Raw genomic sequence first — 20,139 nt, forward strand, 5'->3', positions numbered from 1 at the left:
ACTTATATCACATGGTTGCGAAACAGTGGCTCCAGCTCTGTTAGGAGCTGTAAATAAAATAGAGCCAATGACACTTCCGAGCTAGAGCAACAGAACGGATATCATCATAAAACGTAAGTATGACTCGTTATTTTATCTAATATCACAATTATGAGGGCTTATTTGAGAAATCGGGGAATGTGCACAGTGTCATATAAATAAGTTTAATAAGTTTAAGTTGACGGCCAGTCGGACGAACGGAACAAAGTGACCAGTATATATTGTTTGAACAAAATATAAAAATCAGATCCATTTTTTTGCCGTTTCTTTCATTTAGACGTCTAATAGGTACTCTTATCCACTTAACTGGGTGCAATTACATTATCCTGAATAAGCAATAATGGTCGCAACTTAATTAAATTAACAAAAAAAAAAAGATGCCAAAAATGTCGGGAAAATTATTGATTTTTTTTTTTTTCAATAATTTTTCACTTTTTTGGCATCGTAATTTTTAAAACAATTTGAAAATCCAGTTCCGGTGTGAAACTCTAGTTAATGAAACATATGTCAGAAGAAGATAAAATATATGTCTGAAACATGCAACAATTAAGTAAATTTATAAAGTTTATTTGCAATTAATAGATTAAAAAGAGATTAGTAGTTCAATCAATCAGTCAATCAATTGTTTAATCAAAGAATGAATAAATGAATTAATCAAGAATAACGAATTTCGATCGGATTTCTGTCGGATCACACAGCAAAAGACATTCGGAGCTCCTCGGCCATTTTTTCAAAAACAACCTCGGATGTATATGGACGGTTTACATACTTAAAAAGTGGTACGTTTAAGTCCGCTGCAAATAGATCGCGTAGTAATCTTATTTAGTAGTTAAAATTTATGACTTAACTCTTGGGAATCGTAATTATGTTTGCAATAATACACTTCACTGGCAATCAATTTAAACTGAGAGCAATGAATACAACTCTTAAACACAACATTTAATTAATGCTTTTATTCAAAAAAATTCGGACTACTTCAACAGATGTACCGGCATACATCCGAGGTTGTTTTTGAAAAAATGGCCGAGGAGTTCCGAATGAGCAAAAGATAGTTAAAGTTGAACTAGTTGACTATAACCTTAATTTCGATAACGAATAAATGTTTCGTCCAATTTTTAATGGGAGTACCTGTGGAGTATACGAATTTTCTAATTATTCATATTTTTATTCTAATCGTTCAAAATGATATAAATTCTCATATTTTATCGTTATTAATTTATTTTTATATATTATAACATCATTTAAAATTGTATATCATAATGTTTTCAAGAAGGACGGAGTCAAAATATATATTCGAAACAAGGGCTTCAATCAGCAATTCGTCATTGCCAGGCTACGGCCCAAACACTCTGATGGAATCTATGTGAATTCTCTACCATAATAATGTCCTGACGTTTCGAAGCTTATATTAGAGTATAAAGGTATATGCCTTCGATTTTTAGGGAGTACCATTTAGCATAAAGTATGTTTATTATAACTTTAAATAGCATGCAAAACGAATTATTTACATGTTTACCTGTGTGTGTCATACTCTGGGGCATGTTTACAAATACCTATCAGTTTTTACACATAACATTTTTGAAGCATGACTGCACGTATTTGCATGCTGATCACGTATTAATCTTGCTAACACATGCATGCATTTGTCTTCTAATCTTTTCTGACCATTTCTAATTTACAAAATGCAATCTTGACAGTGAAAATGTTACAATCATGTACAGGTAAACTCTTGCTTAAATGGCCTTACAAAGATATTTGCCAGGGTATTTTATCCACCTATCTTTGTATTTTTCATTTATGTCAATGGATATTTTTTATCCATCCATAATTCATTATAAGAGAGTTGAAGTAAACTAATAAGTTGGATATGTTTGAGGTAAATCATTGGTTATATTCTATAATTAAAATAACATGATGGACCAAAAGGTTTTTAAACATGTCCTTTGTAAAACTTACATTGGAAGACAATTTTCCATGGGTTAATCAAGTATTGAGTTAATTGGTAGATTCATTTAACATCACAATGATGAACAACTGAAGAGCTTAAAATTATTGTACGTGTCTTTTTTAAATCGGCTGTAGAAATACAACGGACGAAGTGAACAATTACCAGGTGAACCACCACCTAAGTGAACCTTTTTGTTGCCAAAGTGAACAACCTATGTATTTTATGGAGGGGCACTGCTTTAATTGGGTAATAATAATAAGTGAATCTCTTTTAAAGTAGTGCCAAACTAGACAATAGACACTATATGCAACAAATAGATATTCCATTGATTCAGCTGAGATTTTAATAAAATCAATCATTTTTAGAATCTGTTTCATATACTACTATTGATTTTAATCAAAGTAAAGAATTTGTGAAATGTTAGTGTTGAACGATTATATGTAATTGTTCATGTACAAATCATGCTGCTATTAACTATCAGTGTGTGTATACAATGTGATAAATTACATTATAAATGCTACGTTGGAAGGCACCATTTTGCTTCGAATGATGACTTAAAACAAAGATAACTTTTCTTTTTCTACACCATTTTAAATGAAACAAAGGGCAGCCTGATTTACAGTGGTTCACTTCGTTCAGCATTCTTAAGAATTGTTTATTATTTAAACTTTAACCATTCCTGGGTGATGACCAGTACTAAAATCTTCCCATAAACAAGGGGTATTGAACGTGGATCACTCTGATCCAGAGTCTGCTGACCTTTTGGTTTCTTCTTAACAGTAATAATGTTCACAATATATTGATATATATTCTAGCTTGCACTGATTTAGAACTGAATTGTGATTTTTCAATCATAGTCTTCTAAGACATGGTCAAGCTTTTACTTTTACATCTTTGTTTGAACAAAAAACTTAGTACCAGAAAACTGATTACTGTTGATATACAATTATATAATATTTTTTTATTCTTGAGACTCATTCCAGATCACCAGGTGTACATATATGTGACATATATAAAGCTGCCCCCCTCCCCCCCCCCCCCCCCCCGCCCCCCACACTCCCTTGTCACATTTTCCCTTTTTGGTGTGCGTTATTTAGGTGGGGTTTGAGGGAGTACTAGGAATTTAAAAAAATGACATCTGTACGTAGCCTCTTGAAATAGTTTAAAAAAAAATGCATAATGCATAATTTTGGTACAAAATGGAGTTTTCAGTATGCTAAGGGGAGGGGGATTCCCCCCTTGTATATGAATGTGACTGATACTCAAGATAAAATACAGTTGCATTGCATATTGTTTTCTATAATCATATGTTGTTGGTTTACAGAGAAGTAAAGAAGAATGGAAACTTCAACAGATCCAAATGAATTAGATGATTTTGAAAAGGAGTTGAACTCCTATATAGAGAGTGAGGAAAAGTCAAAATCGGAAAAACAGGTGATTTTAAAGGTTTAAGAAAGAAAAAAGGATGTTTGCTGTTGTTATGTAACAATATGAATTAATGTTTCTCTAATACTGCATGATTTTCAGTTCATTCATTTATTACCTTTTCTTCTTGTGTGAACTGCTTGCATGGTTCATGATAATTAATGATTGAAATTCGTTAGATAATTATTCTAACTCAAAGACTTACTTTATTATTAACTGTTTATATTCTGTTTTTTTTTACATCATATAATTAATTTTCTAGCTCTGTGTTTACATGACATATCATATTTCTAAGTCCCTACTCTAATTATTTTCGTTAATTATGATTTTTTTTATGTATAAACCATCTGGCACTTTTATTTGAACATTATAAGTGATACAGTTTACTTGAATTTTTTTAACTTAAAATCTTAGCAACATTAATGTCAGAATATGCATGTTTGTAAGCAATTAAAACGACAAACTCTATATAAACGAAATTTGTGTATTTAAACACTGGAATTGTTTTCCAAGCACGATATTATTTTCTTTTTCCATATAATGCTACTTTGCTATAGTAGTTTAAATAACCGTAAGTAGTTTACTGTTTAGTTTGAGTGACTATTACTTTTTATGTTTGCAAGTTGGCAGAATTACTCGCATAATGTCTGTATATGAGCTTTGAGATCACCATTAGGTATACATTCACAATTTAGACCAGCCTCAATCACATAGTAGACATCTTGCTGATGTTGCTTATTTTTTAATTCATGAAGAATTTGAAATTAAAGACAATAGTTAAAAACAACACTTATAACAACTTTATGTACATGGTTCATATGGCACTGTGTGGTGTTTGTTTTCTTATTTAGAATGATCATTCTATATAAAAAAATAATTGTAACAAACTTGGTACATTGTATGACTTATTAATCTGGCTTAGTACTTAAAACACATGAAACATTAAAGTTTAATTTTTAAATGCTTACCAGTTTTCATCATCAAGTGTAAAGTTGGTGTTAGACTATGATATTTGTAATAGTTGCAAGCTCTCTTCAAGTAATTTTTATAATGTTTCGCCTGTATAACATAATTCATTGAACATCAGATAGTTGAAATATAGACTGAGTGGAAAGATTATCTTAAAAACAAATTAAAATGTTATTTAAAACCTGCTTTTTGCTGTTGCCATTGGATATAAGTTATCTTTTGATGCATACATTTGATTATTTGCTTCAAAGGTTTAATCATCAACTTGAAAAGCTGTCTAATTACTTTTGTCATAAGACTCTGATAATATAAAAGTCATGTTTGCATATACTAATCCTTTAACAGTGGTTTTGTGTACACATGATATAGCTTACAAGGCAGCACAATGTTAAGTTAATGCCTGGAGTGAATTATGTCCATACATGTAGATAGGCTTGTAAATATTTTGCATAATTGATGATTATACTGCTGAAGTAGCCTTTCCATTATTGACTTTCCATAGATTTGCGATTGCCTTTTATACAAAATCACTTCCATAACGACTGGATTGTTTCTACCTTTATTTATGTTTTAAATAAATAATTGGCTTTACGTCTTAAAGCAATAGCAATCTCTATATTAGAACACCATTGTAATGGAATACTTGGAATAACACAGTCATGATTACTTCATGCTAGTTCAATACTGTACGTGTTAAACACTTACAGCAGGTAAATAATAGCACTTTTTTATCACATGATACATTCATCACACAAATGATTTTACTCATTGTTTTTAAGTTAAAAAAATGATGCTAAATTAGTTTGACAAAATGAGTCAATGTTATATTAGTGTAATGTTATGTTATCTTTTCTTATTAAAAAATAAGTGTTGATGTTAAGTAAGTCTTATTATTTTCTTATATTTGTTACTTATTTTCATTTGAAATCACATATGGCAGATTTCACAAAAAAGGCAATTATTTGGCCCATTTGCTTTCATTTATTGTTATTGCATGTCAACGTCATATATACAGCAATTGCCTTTCCCAACCCAATAAGAACACCTAATAGAAGTGATTTGTATTAAAATAATGAAAATATTGTGTTAAATAACTGTGCTAACTGTTTTAAGCCTAAACACACCTTTATTAAATCACTGAAAACAAAGACTACGTGTCGGATAAAAACAGTATTGCATGTAACAAGAAATTGGTCATTCCCGATCATAAAGTTTTTTAGGTCTAAAAATGTGTTAATGTTACTCAAAATCGATTCTGTCCCATTTTAGCATGACGATAGCACCTTTTCTATTCGTGAATAATTTACACCGACTGAGGGTTAACATCCGGGTAGCGATTACTTTTATATTGGACTGGTTCACAGTTGACATTGAAATGATAAAAATAGTGGTGAATACCGTTGATAAAAACTTAATCCAAGTTTGGCTCATTCTGTCCTTCGATGTAACGTTAACATTATGTCACGCTAGCATTAAGACAAGCGCTTAATAAAGCAAGAAAATCGTTGAAATTTGATGACTTTCCCAGAGTTAATTATTCGAACATAACAATGTCGTCTGTAAACTATCGTTTGTAAGTATTCATTCATTAGGTACGTAGTTTATATTGAATTCGTACCGCTTTTGTGTTTGATATCGTTATTTATTGGACAGAATTAAGAATTTTTGTGATTATCAATTGACCGTGTTTATCAATCATTTATATAGTTTGTTTTATACTGTATCAAGCTCAAACAGTCTGTGGTAGGTCTGTATTTTAATTTGTTGTGAAACATTCTGTCCAACTGCTAATGTGACATACTGCTAATGTTACTCATTCTGTTTTGTGGTAACACTAGCACTACTCGCAATTAGCAATTTATAACATATATGTTTGATATCAAAGGTAATGATAATTGCACCATACTAGAGACATTTATATTACCACAACAAAACATTTATGTTTAAAGCTTATCTGATTTGATATAAAAAGAAAACCTATGTTTGCAGAAAACATTTTCTGTCTTGTTGTCCAATTAGGGTTTGTTTCAATAAATTTATTTGAGAAAAACGAAACAATCTTTATTTTTTGTCTGTACAATCTGTTTTATAGATAAATGAACCATTTAGTGCAAGACAAAATACTTCTTTGGATCAAAATATTAAAAAAAAAAGTTTTTACCGGCAATATTGTAACACTAGCACAAATGGTATGGTGATACAAAATTCTTTTTTTTATAAAAATGCATGAATAAATCATTGCAAATGTTCTAAAATATGATAGATAAGAAATTGCTTTAAAAGATTATGTTGAAATCACAAATCTGCAATAAATTTTAAAAATCAATATTCGCCGGGAACTTTTTGGTCACCAAAACGAGAAATCTGCCATATGGCAAAAAGGATTTGAATTGAAATAAAAAGCACATAATAATATTCTATTTCAATAATACACCATCATAACTCACAGAACTTGAACTTGCAGACATCAACGCCAGGAGGGCAGTCAACAATGGATAGAGGGGTAGTGCGTGACACCTCAGACAATGAGGACTCAGAAATCGATGATTACAACCTCACTGAGGACCAGAAACGGGCACTGGAGGAGCTGGACAATCTCAAAACGGAAATGGGCTATCCAGGTAGGGGTTCTCAATGCTAGTTTATACTGATTTGTTTATCTGAATTATGAAAATGATTGAAATGATGCTGAACCATCCTCATGTTAATATTCATAAATGTTATATTAAGTAACCAACAGAGAGATGTACATGTCACATGATTACTCTAGACAAACAAATACACATGGGCTTGGATTATATATACTTTTTTGTTAAACAAAGTAGGTCAAGTCATAATCTGATTTAAAAACCATATCAATTATAGGCTTACTTAATTCACACTCAGGTCTTTGTCCTGGTTTGACAACGGTGTCCTTGCTAAGAGGCCAACAGGACATGCCTGGATTAGGGCTCAAACACACAACCTTTTGGGTAACAGGCTGACATATTTACCACTTATAAGACCACTCTTACCATATGCAAGTTTATGTCAGAATTCATAAGTGAGACCATCTTTGTATCAGTTATTGCAAAGGACACCAGGTTTGCAGCTGATATTGCTGTCTTTGGTTCAGACTTGGATCCATGTCACCAGGTTTTGTAAGTTATAACAAAAGAGGACAAGTTGCTACCCTCAGGTAAAAAATATATTTCTAATTTAAAAGCTCGTTAATGATATGCATATTTAATAAATGTATTACAAACATCTTTCAGATGAAGATCCACCAGAATATGATGTTAAAGAGAGGCTTAAAGTTTTAAATGAGGATCTTAAAAATGACCCAACTCCTCTAGAGAAACAGAAAGACTCTAAGGTTGGTTTTAAAGCTGACCTTGTTGACCTAGTGGCTCCACCTCCTGATTATGGAGAAGAGAGCGGGACAGAAGAGAATGCAAGTGCTGCAGGGAAGTCTAAACCTCAACAAAAACAGAGTGATGATAAGGTGGATGATAAATCAGAGACAATTGTTGATACAAAGAAATCAAATCCGGGCAAAAAAGACTCTGTGTTAATTGAAATTGACGGACAATTTCAGTTGGTTGATTCTGATGATGTCAGGGCTAAAGACTTTTTGGCAATGAATCCAGATGGAAACAAAGAAAATAAAGAAAATGATAAACGAAATGACAAATCTGATAAAAGTAAACCTTTGCAACCAATACCACCTGGTAAACCTCGACCTGCGACAGCGTCCGCGTCATCAAGACGAAATATTAGAACGGTTCCTCAAAAGGAGCGACCATCATCAGCACATGCCTCCATTGAACATAGATCAGCTCTTCAAGACTTTAATTACAACTCACCATACGCACTGTCACCGAGAGAAAAACAACTGATGGAGGAACGAAAGAAAGCGATGGAAAAACAGAAACAACAGGATGAGAGGAAGAAACGTGACGATGATGAACAGAAGGAGAGAGAGAACAGGGAAGCATTTGAAGCATGGTTGAAGAAGAAACGAGAGTCAGATAGAAGGAAGAACATACACGATGAAGATGATCGAAGGCAAAACGAGAAAGAAGACAGGGTAGGTAGATCGGCAGTGCATTCGAGTGGTTGCCGCGGTGATTACAATAGAATGCAAGATCATTTAAGTTTATGCAATTTTTAATTAAATACCATTCATATAAAATGGCTTTGTCACTGAAAGTGTTTTTGTCCAGATATTTTGTTTTCATTTGGTAAATTCTGCTATATATGATGAAAAGTGATCAAATGACAACATGATCATGCATTCTATCATTTGGCAGTAGATAGATTAGTTCTTGCTTTTTCTGATGTATGTCCTTACATTTTTTTGATATTCAAAGTTGATAAATTTAATGCACATGGCATCATTTATATACAATGATGATTATTATTATACATATTTTTATTTGAGTTAGCTGCGCATATTTTTCAATAATGCATTTATGTACAAATGTCATTAACAAACCTAATTATCTCATAAGGGCAAAAGGAAAAGATAATGAAGTGCATAACTGAGATATGTTATTTCTAAAACAGCGTAGAATCAAAGAGTTTGAGCAAAACAAGAGCTTCCAGACTTACGATATGCTCTACTATAAGGTATCCTGGTCTGTGTGCCTCAAATCATGCTATACAAATTGTCATGGGAAACTTATAATCCATTATTACTTGACTGACCTCACATATACAGATCCTTTCATTTCCTTGCGGGAATTGTCAAATCAGAGTTTAAAATTACATTGGCTTGTGGTATTTTTTTATTTTGTATTATAGGATTTTTTATATTTATATTTTTCTACCTCATTTTGTTTATTAAATCATAGGATTTTTCAAACTTTTTTTTAAATTACAAAGCTTTTATTTCTGATTTAAAAGAACAGTATTTTTCTTGCTTTTGTTTGCTTTTTTGTGGGGATCTGTGGTTTGTTTCTCTTGGCAATTTCAGTCACTTCAAAGACATTTGATGCTCTTATAAGTGGGGTATCCCACCTTTTGTAATATTTTGAAATTTCCTTTCTAAATTTGTAAAATTAAATGTTAAAAATGTCTGTATACAAAAAAAGGGAAATTCTAACAAGTTTTGTAAAGCGCATTATAACTGCTGTAATTGTAAATTTGTGATCATAAAATTGTCACTTATTAACAAGAATACTTCATATAAGTACAATATATCTGTATGTCAAATAAGCCAAAAATGTCTTTGATATTGCTCCACCAATGTGCTAGGTCATATAGAATAACTTTAAAATTAACAATAATTGTTTGATTGGAAAAGCTGTGTTTCTATTGCAATTTGTTAGGGCTGCAGCAAAAACAACATTTCTAAAAAAGCCAAAAAAATAATTTTCAGTCCCATCAAATGCATCAATACCTAATTAAGAGATTTAAAAGTTAGAGTTAACTTAAAGAGAAAATGTTTACATATGGATAGTGTTTATATATCAATTTGCTGTCTGTCTGTCTGTTTGTATGTTTTCATGTATTCACCAAACTATAAATATTGGCTAACATGTTGCTTCTATATTTTTGTGTGAAGTTTTATTAATAATTTTTAGTGCTTATTAAATTCTCTAAAGATTAAATCATTAACATACATGCTATTTTTGTGCAATTAAGAATTAATTTTACTTATGCATTTTCTTCAAAAAATACTTACATATATGCAAAAAATATTTTATACAGTCTTCTGCCTTATAAAATATTTTAATAGGAAGTAAAATGAGGAATTTTGACCTTTAGATCTAAGGCCAGAAATTAACTGCATATTATTGCTAGTCTTAGAGTGAAAATAAATTTTGCAGTAAGAGGTTAGAGACTGTCTGGAAGCTTCGTAAGTGTGCTAGATCGCATGAGAATGATATTAATTCTGAGCTTAAGCTTAATCTACTTGAGAACACATTCTATTTCTGAAATGAGTTCAATAAATTTGCTCAATTCTACTCCTCTGGGAACTTGACTTTCTTTTGGTGATAATCTTAAAATAGTCTATCCACTCACTTTCCTTTTACTATTAAGACTTGCGTTTAGATTTGATTGTTTTAGAAACTCCATGTTAGTTTAGCAGTGCATAACTTCTGTGTGTATAGCTTGTGTTTGTTCTCATTTCATATAACAGAGTGCAGATTCAGAAGATGGGGTAAGTTAGAGAAGCTTCTGTTGGTGTCATTTTGCATGAAGTTTATTGTTCGGAGAAAACAAACAAACTTGATGAAAGTGAATTGTATTGTGTTTGTTTTGCCAAATTGATTTTAAACATTCTTGAAAATCTGAAAATTATAATTTCAGAAGTTATGATAATGTGTAAACAATGACAGATTACATAGTTTTGGAGATCTAAATTTTATCAAGGCATACATTTGTACCTTTGGCAAAAACATACAAAAATGCCAAATTAAAATGTAAATTTAATATACATTCTGGCCTAACTTACCCTGCCAAACTTTAAGACAGCAATGTAACCAAATGTCATTGCTTTGAAATATTTATGGCCTCATTTGATGATCCGTGTGTTGTTTTTAATGCAGTAATATATTTGTTTTTAAGCTTGTATCTGGGTTGTTTCAAGGTTGTAATAAAGTCTTTCTCTGGCAATGATTATTTTGAAAAGTTCACCAAAAAAGGAAAATGTGTTGCCATTGCTCAGCAGTTAAACAAATAATAGGAATTGGCATGTGATAGCATAACTATCTTGGGTAGGATAGGAATGTCAGGGTGATAGCATTATTATCTTGGGTAGGGTATGAATGCCTGGGAGATAGCATTATTATCTTTGGAAGGGTATGAATGCCTGTGAGATAGCATTATTATCTTGGGTAGGGTATGAATGCCGAGGTGATATCATTATTATCTTGGGTAGAGTATGAATGCCTGGGAGATAGCATTATTATCATGGGTAGGGTATGAATGCCTAGGAGATAGCATTATTATCTTGGGTAAGGTAGGAATGCCTAGGTGATAGCATTATTATCTTGGGTAGGGTATGAACATCTGGATGATAGCAATATATTGGTGGGTTGAGATGTCTAGGTGATAGCATTCTAATCTTGGGTACGGTATGAATGCATAGGTGATATAATTATTATCTTGGGTAGGGTATGAATGCCTGGGAGATAGCATTATTATCTTGGGTAGGGTATGAATGCCTAGGTGATAGCATTATTATCTTTGGTAGGGTATGAATGCCTGTGAGATAGCATTATTATCTTGGGTAGGGTATGAATGCCTAGGTGATATCATTATTATCTTGGGTAGGGTATGAATGCCTGGGAGATAGCATTATTATCTTGGGTAGGGTATGAATGCCTAGGAGATAGCATTATTATCTTGGGTAAGGTAGGAATGCCTAGGTGATAGCATTATTATCTTGGGTAGGGTATGAACATCTGAATGATAGCAATATCTTGGTGGGTTGTAATGTCTAGGTGATAGCATTCTAATCTTGGATAGGGTATGAATGTCAGGGTGATAGCATTATTATCTTGGAAAGGTAAGAAATGTCTGGATAAAAGCATTACTATCTTGGCTAATGAAGGAAGTCTATGCAATATCATTACTATCTTTGGTAGGGTAGAATGCCTGGAAGGGGGAGGAATCTCAGGGAGATAGCATTATTTTCTTGTGTAGGGTCAGAATTCCTGGGTGATAGCATTACTATCTTGGGTAGGATAGGAATGCCTGAGTGATAGCATTATTATCTTTGGTAGGATAGGAATGCCTGGGTGATAGCATTTTTATCTTTGGTAGGATAGGAATGCCTGAGTGATAGCATTATTATCTTTGGTAGGTTAGGAATGCCTGGGTGATAGCATTATTATCTTTGGTATGGTAGGAATGTCCAGATCATTACATTATTATCTTGGGTAGGGTATGAATGTCTGGGTGATAGCTTTATTATCTTGTGTAGGGTAGGAATGTCCAGGTGAAAGTGTGATCATCTTGATTTGGGTAGGAATTTGTCTTGGGATGGGAAGGAATAGTCTTTACAATGTGATTATCTTGGGTTGGGCAAAACTGTCTCGGGGATAGTGTCATAATCTTGGGTGATTTTTTGGGGTAGGGTAGGAATGCCTGAGTGACATTGTCACAAGTAAGGGTAAAAATGTCTGGGTGATAGTGTGATTATCCTGGTTAGGGAATGACATCTGGATCACAATCTTGGGAAAGGAAGTAATTGTCAATGTGATAGTGTCATAATACTAGATGATAGCATTATTATTTCTGGTAGGATAGGAATGAGTGGGTGATAGAATTATTATCTCTGGTAAGGTAGGAATGAGTGGGTGATAGCATTATTATCTCCAGTAGGGTAGGAATGAGTGGGTGATAGCATTATTATCTCCGGTAGGGTAGGAATGAGTGGTTGATAGCATTATTATCTCTGGTAAGGTAGGAATGAGTGGGTGATAGCATTATTATCTCCAGTAGGGTAGGAATGAGTGGGTGATAGCATTATTATCTCAGGTAGGGTAGGAATGAGTGGGTGATAGCATTATTATCTCAGGTAGGGTAGGAATGAGTGGGTGATAGCATTATTATCTCAGGTAGGGTAGGAATGAGTGGGTAATAGCATCATTATCTCCGGTAGGGTAGGAATGAGTGGGTGATAGCATCATTATCTCCGGTAGGATAGGAATGAGTGGGTGATAGCATCATTATCTCCGGTAAGGTAGGAATGAGTGGGTGATAGCATTATTATCTCCGGTAGGGTAGGAATGAGTGGGTGATAGCATTATTATCTCCGGTAGGGTAGGAATGAGTGGGTGATAGCATTATTATCTCCGGTAGGGTAGGAATGAGTGGGTGATAGCATTCTTATATCCGGTAGGGTAGGAATGAGTGGGTGATAGCATTATTATCTCGGGTAGGGTAGGAATGAGTGGGTGATAGCATTATTATCTCGGGTAAGGTAGGAATGAGTAGGTGATAGTGTGATTATCTTGGGTGGTGTAGGAAAGTCTGGGTGATAGCATTATTATCATGGGTAGGATAGAAATGCCTTTGTGATAGTGTGATTTTATTGGGTAGGAATGCATGTGTAAGACATTATCTTGGGTAGGAATGTCTGGGTCTTTGAGTCATTATAGTGAGTAAGTATGTCTGTGTGATAGTGTCTTAGATAGAACTTGAGTAGAATGTCTCAGTGATATTGTCATCATCTTGGGCATAATGCATGGGTGATATTTCTTTATATCTTAGGTATAATGTTTTGGTGATATTGTCATTATCTTGGTCTTTGTGATAGGTAGAACGTCTGAGTGGTTATGTCTTTATATTGGGCAGGAATGTTGAGGAAACGTTTCCATTATTTTCAGTAAAATGGGGTCAGTGTGTTGTTGAGTGTGATTTCTAAACTCAAATGTTTATTTAACACCGTATGTTATATATTTTCTTTGTAAATTGTGTTTAAAAATAAATGTTCTCTTTTCATATAACAGAGTGTGGAAACTGAAGACTGGGTAAGTTAGATCACGTTAGATGTAAATCATAATTGTCTGGAAAATGTAAACATTGTTCGGATTGAATAAATTCCTTTTGATTTTGGATGTAGGAGAATGAAACAATATACAACAAATTTACTATCAAAAAAACTAAAAAAAAAAATGTATTTATAAAAATAAATTTACAATGGTAACAAACTGTGATTTTTAGACATTTGGCAAATGAAAAGCTATATGCCTTTGATAATTATTGTATCAAGTTATGACCTAACTTACCCTGTCCAACATGATGGTTTGGGCTGTGATACTAGTACATGTAAGGTTTGGCAAATGGAAGGTGTTGAATTATGAGATTCACAAATTGAATGCCATTTTTCCATGCATGATGATATGCTTGTGCTGGTACATATCCATAAAGTGCTTGCTCAGTTTGCTTTCATGACAGTGGAGAGATGATGATCAAATGTTTGGAATTTATTGCTAAAGATAAAAGTTTAATATCTGGTTTCATTGTATTGTTGTTCGCAAGTTAAGCGCATCATCTATCGTTGTTTTTGTTTATGTCCTTTTTTATGTTAAATAAACAGACAAGTTTTGGCGTTCGCTATGTGGTGCTCTTGTTAGCGGTATATGACTTGCAATTAAAATCTCTAACAAATCTTTACTATTGCTGAGAATAGTTAGACTTCTGTTTTAACTAAGCATTAATTTAATTTGACAAACACTATTTGTATAATATGTCAGCAAGGTAAAAACTGCCTGTTGCTATAGATTGTGAAAGAATGTAAGTGATAATGCCAACTGTTAATGTAAGATAGTAAGTGCTGATGCATGTATGAATGTGAGTGCTAATGCATGTGTCAATGTGAGTCCTGATGCCAACTAATTATATATGAATTTGGGAGCTGACTAACTTTTAAAGAGAGAATATGAGAGCTGATGCCAACAGTTTATGAGAAAATATGAGTGCTCAGTTGCCAACTATTTATGAGAGAATTGAGAGCTGATGCCATCTGTTTATGTATGAATGTGAGTGCCGATGCCATCTGTTTATGTATGAATGTGAGTGCCGATGCCATCTGTTTATGTATGAATGTGAGTGCTGATGCCATCTGTTTATGTATGAATGTGAGTGCTGATGCCATCTGTTTATGTATGAATGTGAGTGCCGATGCCATCTGTTTATGTATGAATGTGATTGCCGATGCCATCTGTTTATGTATGAATGTGAGTGTTGTTGCCATCTGTTTATGTATGAATGTGAGAGCTGATGCCATCTGTTTATGTATGAATGTGAGTGTTGTTGCCATCTGTTTATGTATGAATGTGAGTGCCGATGCCATCTGTTTATGTATGAATGTGAGTGCTGATGCCATCTGTTTATGTATGAATGTGAGTGCCGATGCCATCTGTTTATGTATGAATGTGAGTGTTGTTGCCATCTGTTTATGTATGAATGTGAGTGCCGATGCCATCTGTTTATGTATGAATGTGAGTGTTGTTGCCATCTGTTTATGTATGAATGTGAGAGCCGATGACATCTGTTTATGTATGAATGTGAGTGCTGATGACATCTGTTTATGTATGAATGTGAGTGCCGATGACATCTGTTTATGTATGAATGTGAGTGCCGATGACATCTGTTTATGTATGATTGTGAGTGCTGATGCCAACTGTTTATGTATGAATGTGAGTGTTGTTGCCAACTGTTTATGTATGAATGTGAGTGCTGATGCCAACTGATTATGTATGAATGTGAGTGCCAATGCCATCGGTTTATGTATGAATGTGCTGATGCCAACTGTTAATGTAAGAATATGAGTGCTGATGCCATTAATTGTCAAGTAAGAATACTTTCCGTTTAAGAATGTGTGAACTGTGCCATATGCTTTTGTTAGAATGTTAGTGTTGATGCCATCTGTTCCAGAAGAAAGAGAAAGAAGAGGCATTCCAAAACTGGCTCAAGGAGAAGACCTCGCAATTTAAGAAGGAGAAGTTGCTTAAGCGAAGGCAGGAGCAGGAGATGCATGATGGCTACTTCATACGCAGCAGGGATGACTGTGAAAAGGCCTATAAACAGTAAGCTGGGAATTTGATATTTGCATGATTTTGCACCTTCGTACCATACAAAAATACAAAGACTTAAGCTGAGAAATGTTTTACATTTGCTATCAGACTTAGAAGCTAAATAATTAGATAAAGAGGCTTATCAGCAGTAAGTTTGGCCCGAAGAAAATTTAAAATTGCCCATACCTTAAAATTGTCTCTTGCTGTTGTGTGCTGTATGTTGCCTGATCATTAACATTAATAGCCATTGATTAATAATCAACAAATTTGGTCAGAATGTGTATGGGCATTAAATATCAAATAAGTCCCATAACCAGCCATATCGCTCTAGCCACTTAAGAGTTATCACCCTTAAATTAAAAAAAATTCCGATCAATTACTTAGAAACCTTTGTCAATTCATCACCAACTTGGTACAGAAATTTGAAAGGGCATTATATCTTAGACAAGTTTGATAACAATGCGTCTTGCTTGACTCACTCAAGAGTTATCACCTTTTTATTATAGAAATCTTTGTTTGGGTATCGCAGATGTTATATCAAGGTCTATCCCACAATTGACACTCTGCTCCTTTAAGTCTTCTAATATCTGGATTTGACTGGGTATCACAGTCAATTCTATCCAATATGATTTATGGCATTTAAACACAATTGAAGTCATGATGGCGTCATGGAGGGGTCAAGACATAATGCAGGCAATATGCGGGCAGACCCAGATAAACAAAACTACTTTATGTATTGCATTCATTTAAATCTTTATACAACCACGTATGATAACTCTTATCTTGCATATAATGCAAATTTTGCCCCTGTATTTTTTACTTGTTTAGGCTTTGCATGTAATCTAATTTTACAGTGATCCATGCACATTTCACCGAAGTTTTGCAATCCTTAAATTTAACAGCGGCAGAACAATCAAGCGCAATGTCTCTGTGACAGCTCATTTTACTGATTACGTTGTTTAACTGAAATGTTTAACAAGAACAAATATTTACTCAAGTAGTGTTAACTTAATTTCCCTGGTGTTAAATATTAAATTGATAAATTAAATATTCACTTAGAATAACTATTGGTTATTAACATAGCAGATGAGATTTACCGGGGGTATTATACTTCCTGATATTGAAGTACCAAGTAGTCCACTTTATAAGTATTATCCTTACTTCAATTATTCTATAGAATTGTTTTCTTAAATCTCAGGAAAGACTCAGTAAGGTTGCACTTTGTCTGATGTATTCAGCACACAGTGGTTATTAGCTCACACCTGTGCATCCTGGGTTTGATCTTCAGTCCTGTGCACAGGGTTTTGAATTTAGTTTAGTCATCAATCCGGACTAGTGGGGGGTCTGGTTTCCCGCTTAACACAAGATGACACTGATCAAATGTTGTCAAGGAGAAGGATTGATATGTGATAATAAATTGTTTGATAATTGGTGTAAAATCAGGAAGTTGTAAATATTACTTCTTATAATATTGGTAAGAGTGGTATAATTGTTTATGTGTCTGCTGACTTTTCCAAAGACATTGTTAGTTTGATCCCAACAAGGTTGAGAGCGGTCTAGTGGTAAAAGTATCCGCTGAACACCCAAGAGATTGTAAGTTTGATTCAAACCAGAGTGGTATAGGTATACACCTTCAATCACTCAAGAGGTGTTGGCTGGATCAACACTAAGGCTACTTTGTACCTCTCTAAAATGAGCACCAGTACTCAGGTTTCTACACAAGAAACAAACTTAAGAGCATGATTCTATAACCTTTCAGCTTTTGTCACAATCAAACTAAAAGCAATTTATATACACTAACAATAATTTCTCATTACAGGTGGTTAAAGCATAAAGCAATGGAAGCTCGAAAGGCTCGTGCAGCAGAGAGACAGAAGGCCAAGTTGCAGCGCCTCGCAGCACGGAGGGCACGCAAATCCATATCCCTTTCCAAATCCATTCGCGAGTCAAATTCATTCCGATATGTGGACTATTATGGCTACAGGTTCTAGAAGACTTTCACCATTTTGGATCATCGCTAACTGACATTGTGAATACCAGAAGTCAGTTTCAAGACTAAAGACAGCTACCTGGTACTTTACAAAGTATGAGGCTGCAAATAGGCTTCTGAATGTGGATGTATCAAAATGATTCATAAGGATTGAACAATGAAATTATGGAAATATTTTATGGAACAAAGTATGAAGTGCTTCACTTGGGTGACTAGCTAGATGTTCAGTTCACATTTGTGTGATGTTTGTGAATGACGGTTGTGTATGGCAGAAAAATACAAGCTTACACTGTTGTCAAAGGGCGGCAATTTTGAAAAAAACAACAACAACAGTTCCAGCAAATTTAGGGAGATGGCTTTAATTGAAATATGAAATACAAGAATATTAAATCATGTTATGCAAACACACAAGGTGTCATATTTTTTGGATGTGTCTCATACCACATTTTTTTATCATTATCATGTTCAAGTGAGAAATGTTTGCATTTGTTACTATTAAAGATATTATTCATGTTTTGGTAAAATACACAGATCTGTTTTTCGCTTCTTCCAAAAATTATCACTGATTATTTGTACACTGTTTATCTTCTATGTTTAAGATTCAGAAGGTCCCTGGCATACGTTTAATGTTGCTTGGCATCTTTTGTCATTAATTCGTAAATGACTATTTTAGTGATCTGTCAAGGTCACTTTTTTCCGGGTATATTTAATACATGTACATGTATGGGATTTCAATGTTTGATTTATGTAGAACAGTTAGTCCGGTTTTCTTTGCTTTGTTTTTCATTCTATGTTTATTCAGTAGTCGGAGTATTTTACATATTAACCATTACAAATCAAATAATAACCGTAGTAATACTTAATTGCTAGATAGGTGCATACTTATGGATGAAGATAGATTTACTGATTAAATATTGTGAATAAAAGAAATCAATGTTATTAAAGACATCGATTATATCTGTCAACAATACAGTATTTACCATCGTTATTTTTCTTTCCCAATTCAATTCATTGCAATATTTGCTGAAGAACCATTTGCATAGCTTATTCTAAATAGATTTAATTAACAAAATGCTTCATCTATATCATTACTACAATGATCTGAATGATGTTCACCCATTGTTTTGTAGTTGGTTCACAGTGTGCAGCTTACACTATGTAATATCATTTGCAATTAATGTTAATACTAAAAAGCAATCTCTTTATTGAAAAATCAAAATTCTAAGTATTGGGGATTTTAAAAACTGATGCTACTATATTATGTGTGTATATGATTATGGAACATCCTAATTATTAGGAAAGGTTTTTCAATATTTGGGCTGTTACAGTTGCGAGATTATGGGTCTTCGGACAATTTTGTTTTTGTTTTTATATAGGTTCATTTGAATGACATAAAAGTTCAACTAAACATGTTATGTTTGTTTGTACTCAAACTAAAATATGCTAAATTATTTACTAAATAGAAAACATAAAATTCATGTATAAAAATCATGTATTTCCATAGCAACCAGTCATTCAAGAGCACTATTTTGCTAAAACATTAAAACCAGTCTATAAAAGTGGTATAAACCAGCATGCGCAATCAACTTTCTAAGTTGTTTTTAATTAAATGTTATATAAAAGACTATCCCACAAATGACTTTTTTGGGGGTGGGGGGGGGGGGGGGCTGAACCATTATATGATTACGAGATGAACTGCAGCATATAACATAATAGTTTCATAAAAGTTTGATTAAATATATAAATAAATGGTATTAGAATATTTTGCCAGAAGACCCGAAATCCTGTAACGCAGCCCGTTCCATGCATTTATTGAATAGGAACTTTTTCCTTCATCTATCTGTTAACTTTTATTACAGAAATCATGAGTTTTCTGCAGCCTATTGAAGACTTCTTTATATAATTTGGGTAATGTATTTTCTTAACGTCCAGGAAACTCATATATTGTTTCAGTTTTAATTCCTTGGCCATTTCCTGCCATATTTATGATATTTGTACAGTTCTACAACTTTGTACACGTATGTTATATTGTTCATTTTGATTTTACAACCGTCTTTCTTTCATATTTCAGTTTGGTCTATTAGATGTGTTGTTAAGAAAAAATGAAATGCATTTATGCATTTTGGTGTTGCAATCACCACACATACATGTATGTGACCTGTAATAAAAATAACTTTATTTCTAATGGTCATAAACAATATAAGCTGTATTAAAAATTAACAATATGCTATTGCATCTTACTACTTATTGAT

General features: G+C 33.3%; 1 protein-coding gene across 13 annotated transcripts; it reads left to right on the top strand.

The window, feature by feature from the left end:
- Positions 1-1,316: 1,316 nt before the first annotated feature.
- LOC128238689 (coiled-coil domain-containing protein 181-like) lies at positions 1,317-19,541 on the top strand. Of its 13 annotated transcripts, none has more exons than XM_052954832.1 (9): positions 1,317-1,460; positions 3,312-3,421; positions 6,846-7,002; positions 7,636-8,450; positions 8,930-8,992; positions 10,509-10,529; positions 13,828-13,848; positions 15,758-15,909; positions 17,717-19,541. In XM_052954832.1, the coding sequence occupies exons 2-9, from the start codon at positions 3,326-3,328 to the stop codon at positions 17,886-17,888; spliced, it is 1,497 nt and encodes a 498-aa protein (XP_052810792.1). In that variant the 5' UTR covers positions 1,317-1,460; positions 3,312-3,325; the 3' UTR covers positions 17,889-19,541. The 13 variants fall into 13 exon arrangements, with proteins under 13 accessions (XP_052810792.1, XP_052810793.1, XP_052810794.1 ...); XM_052954833.1 differs by having other exon boundaries at positions 15,761-15,909; XM_052954834.1 differs by lacking the exon at positions 13,828-13,848.
- The last annotated feature ends 598 nt before the right edge of the window (positions 19,542-20,139 follow it).

Source organism: Mya arenaria, chromosome 6 (assembly GCF_026914265.1).
Source record: "Mya arenaria isolate MELC-2E11 chromosome 6, ASM2691426v1".
Classification (NCBI taxonomy): Eukaryota; Metazoa; Mollusca; class Bivalvia; order Myida; family Myidae; genus Mya; species Mya arenaria.

Bases quoted from the DNA above. Each gene is read 5' to 3' on its own strand.
- LOC128238689 (XM_052954832.1), top strand. From the start codon at position 3,326: ATGGAAACTTCAACAGATCCAAATGAATTAGATGATTTTGAAAAGGAG. The intron at 8,451-8,929 runs GTAGGTAGATCG...TTTCTAAAACAG, and splicing joins AAAACGAGAAAGAAGACAGG to CGTAGAATCAAAGAGTTTGA. The intron at 15,910-17,716 runs GTAAGCTGGGAA...TTCTCATTACAG, and splicing joins TGTGAAAAGGCCTATAAACA to GTGGTTAAAGCATAAAGCAA.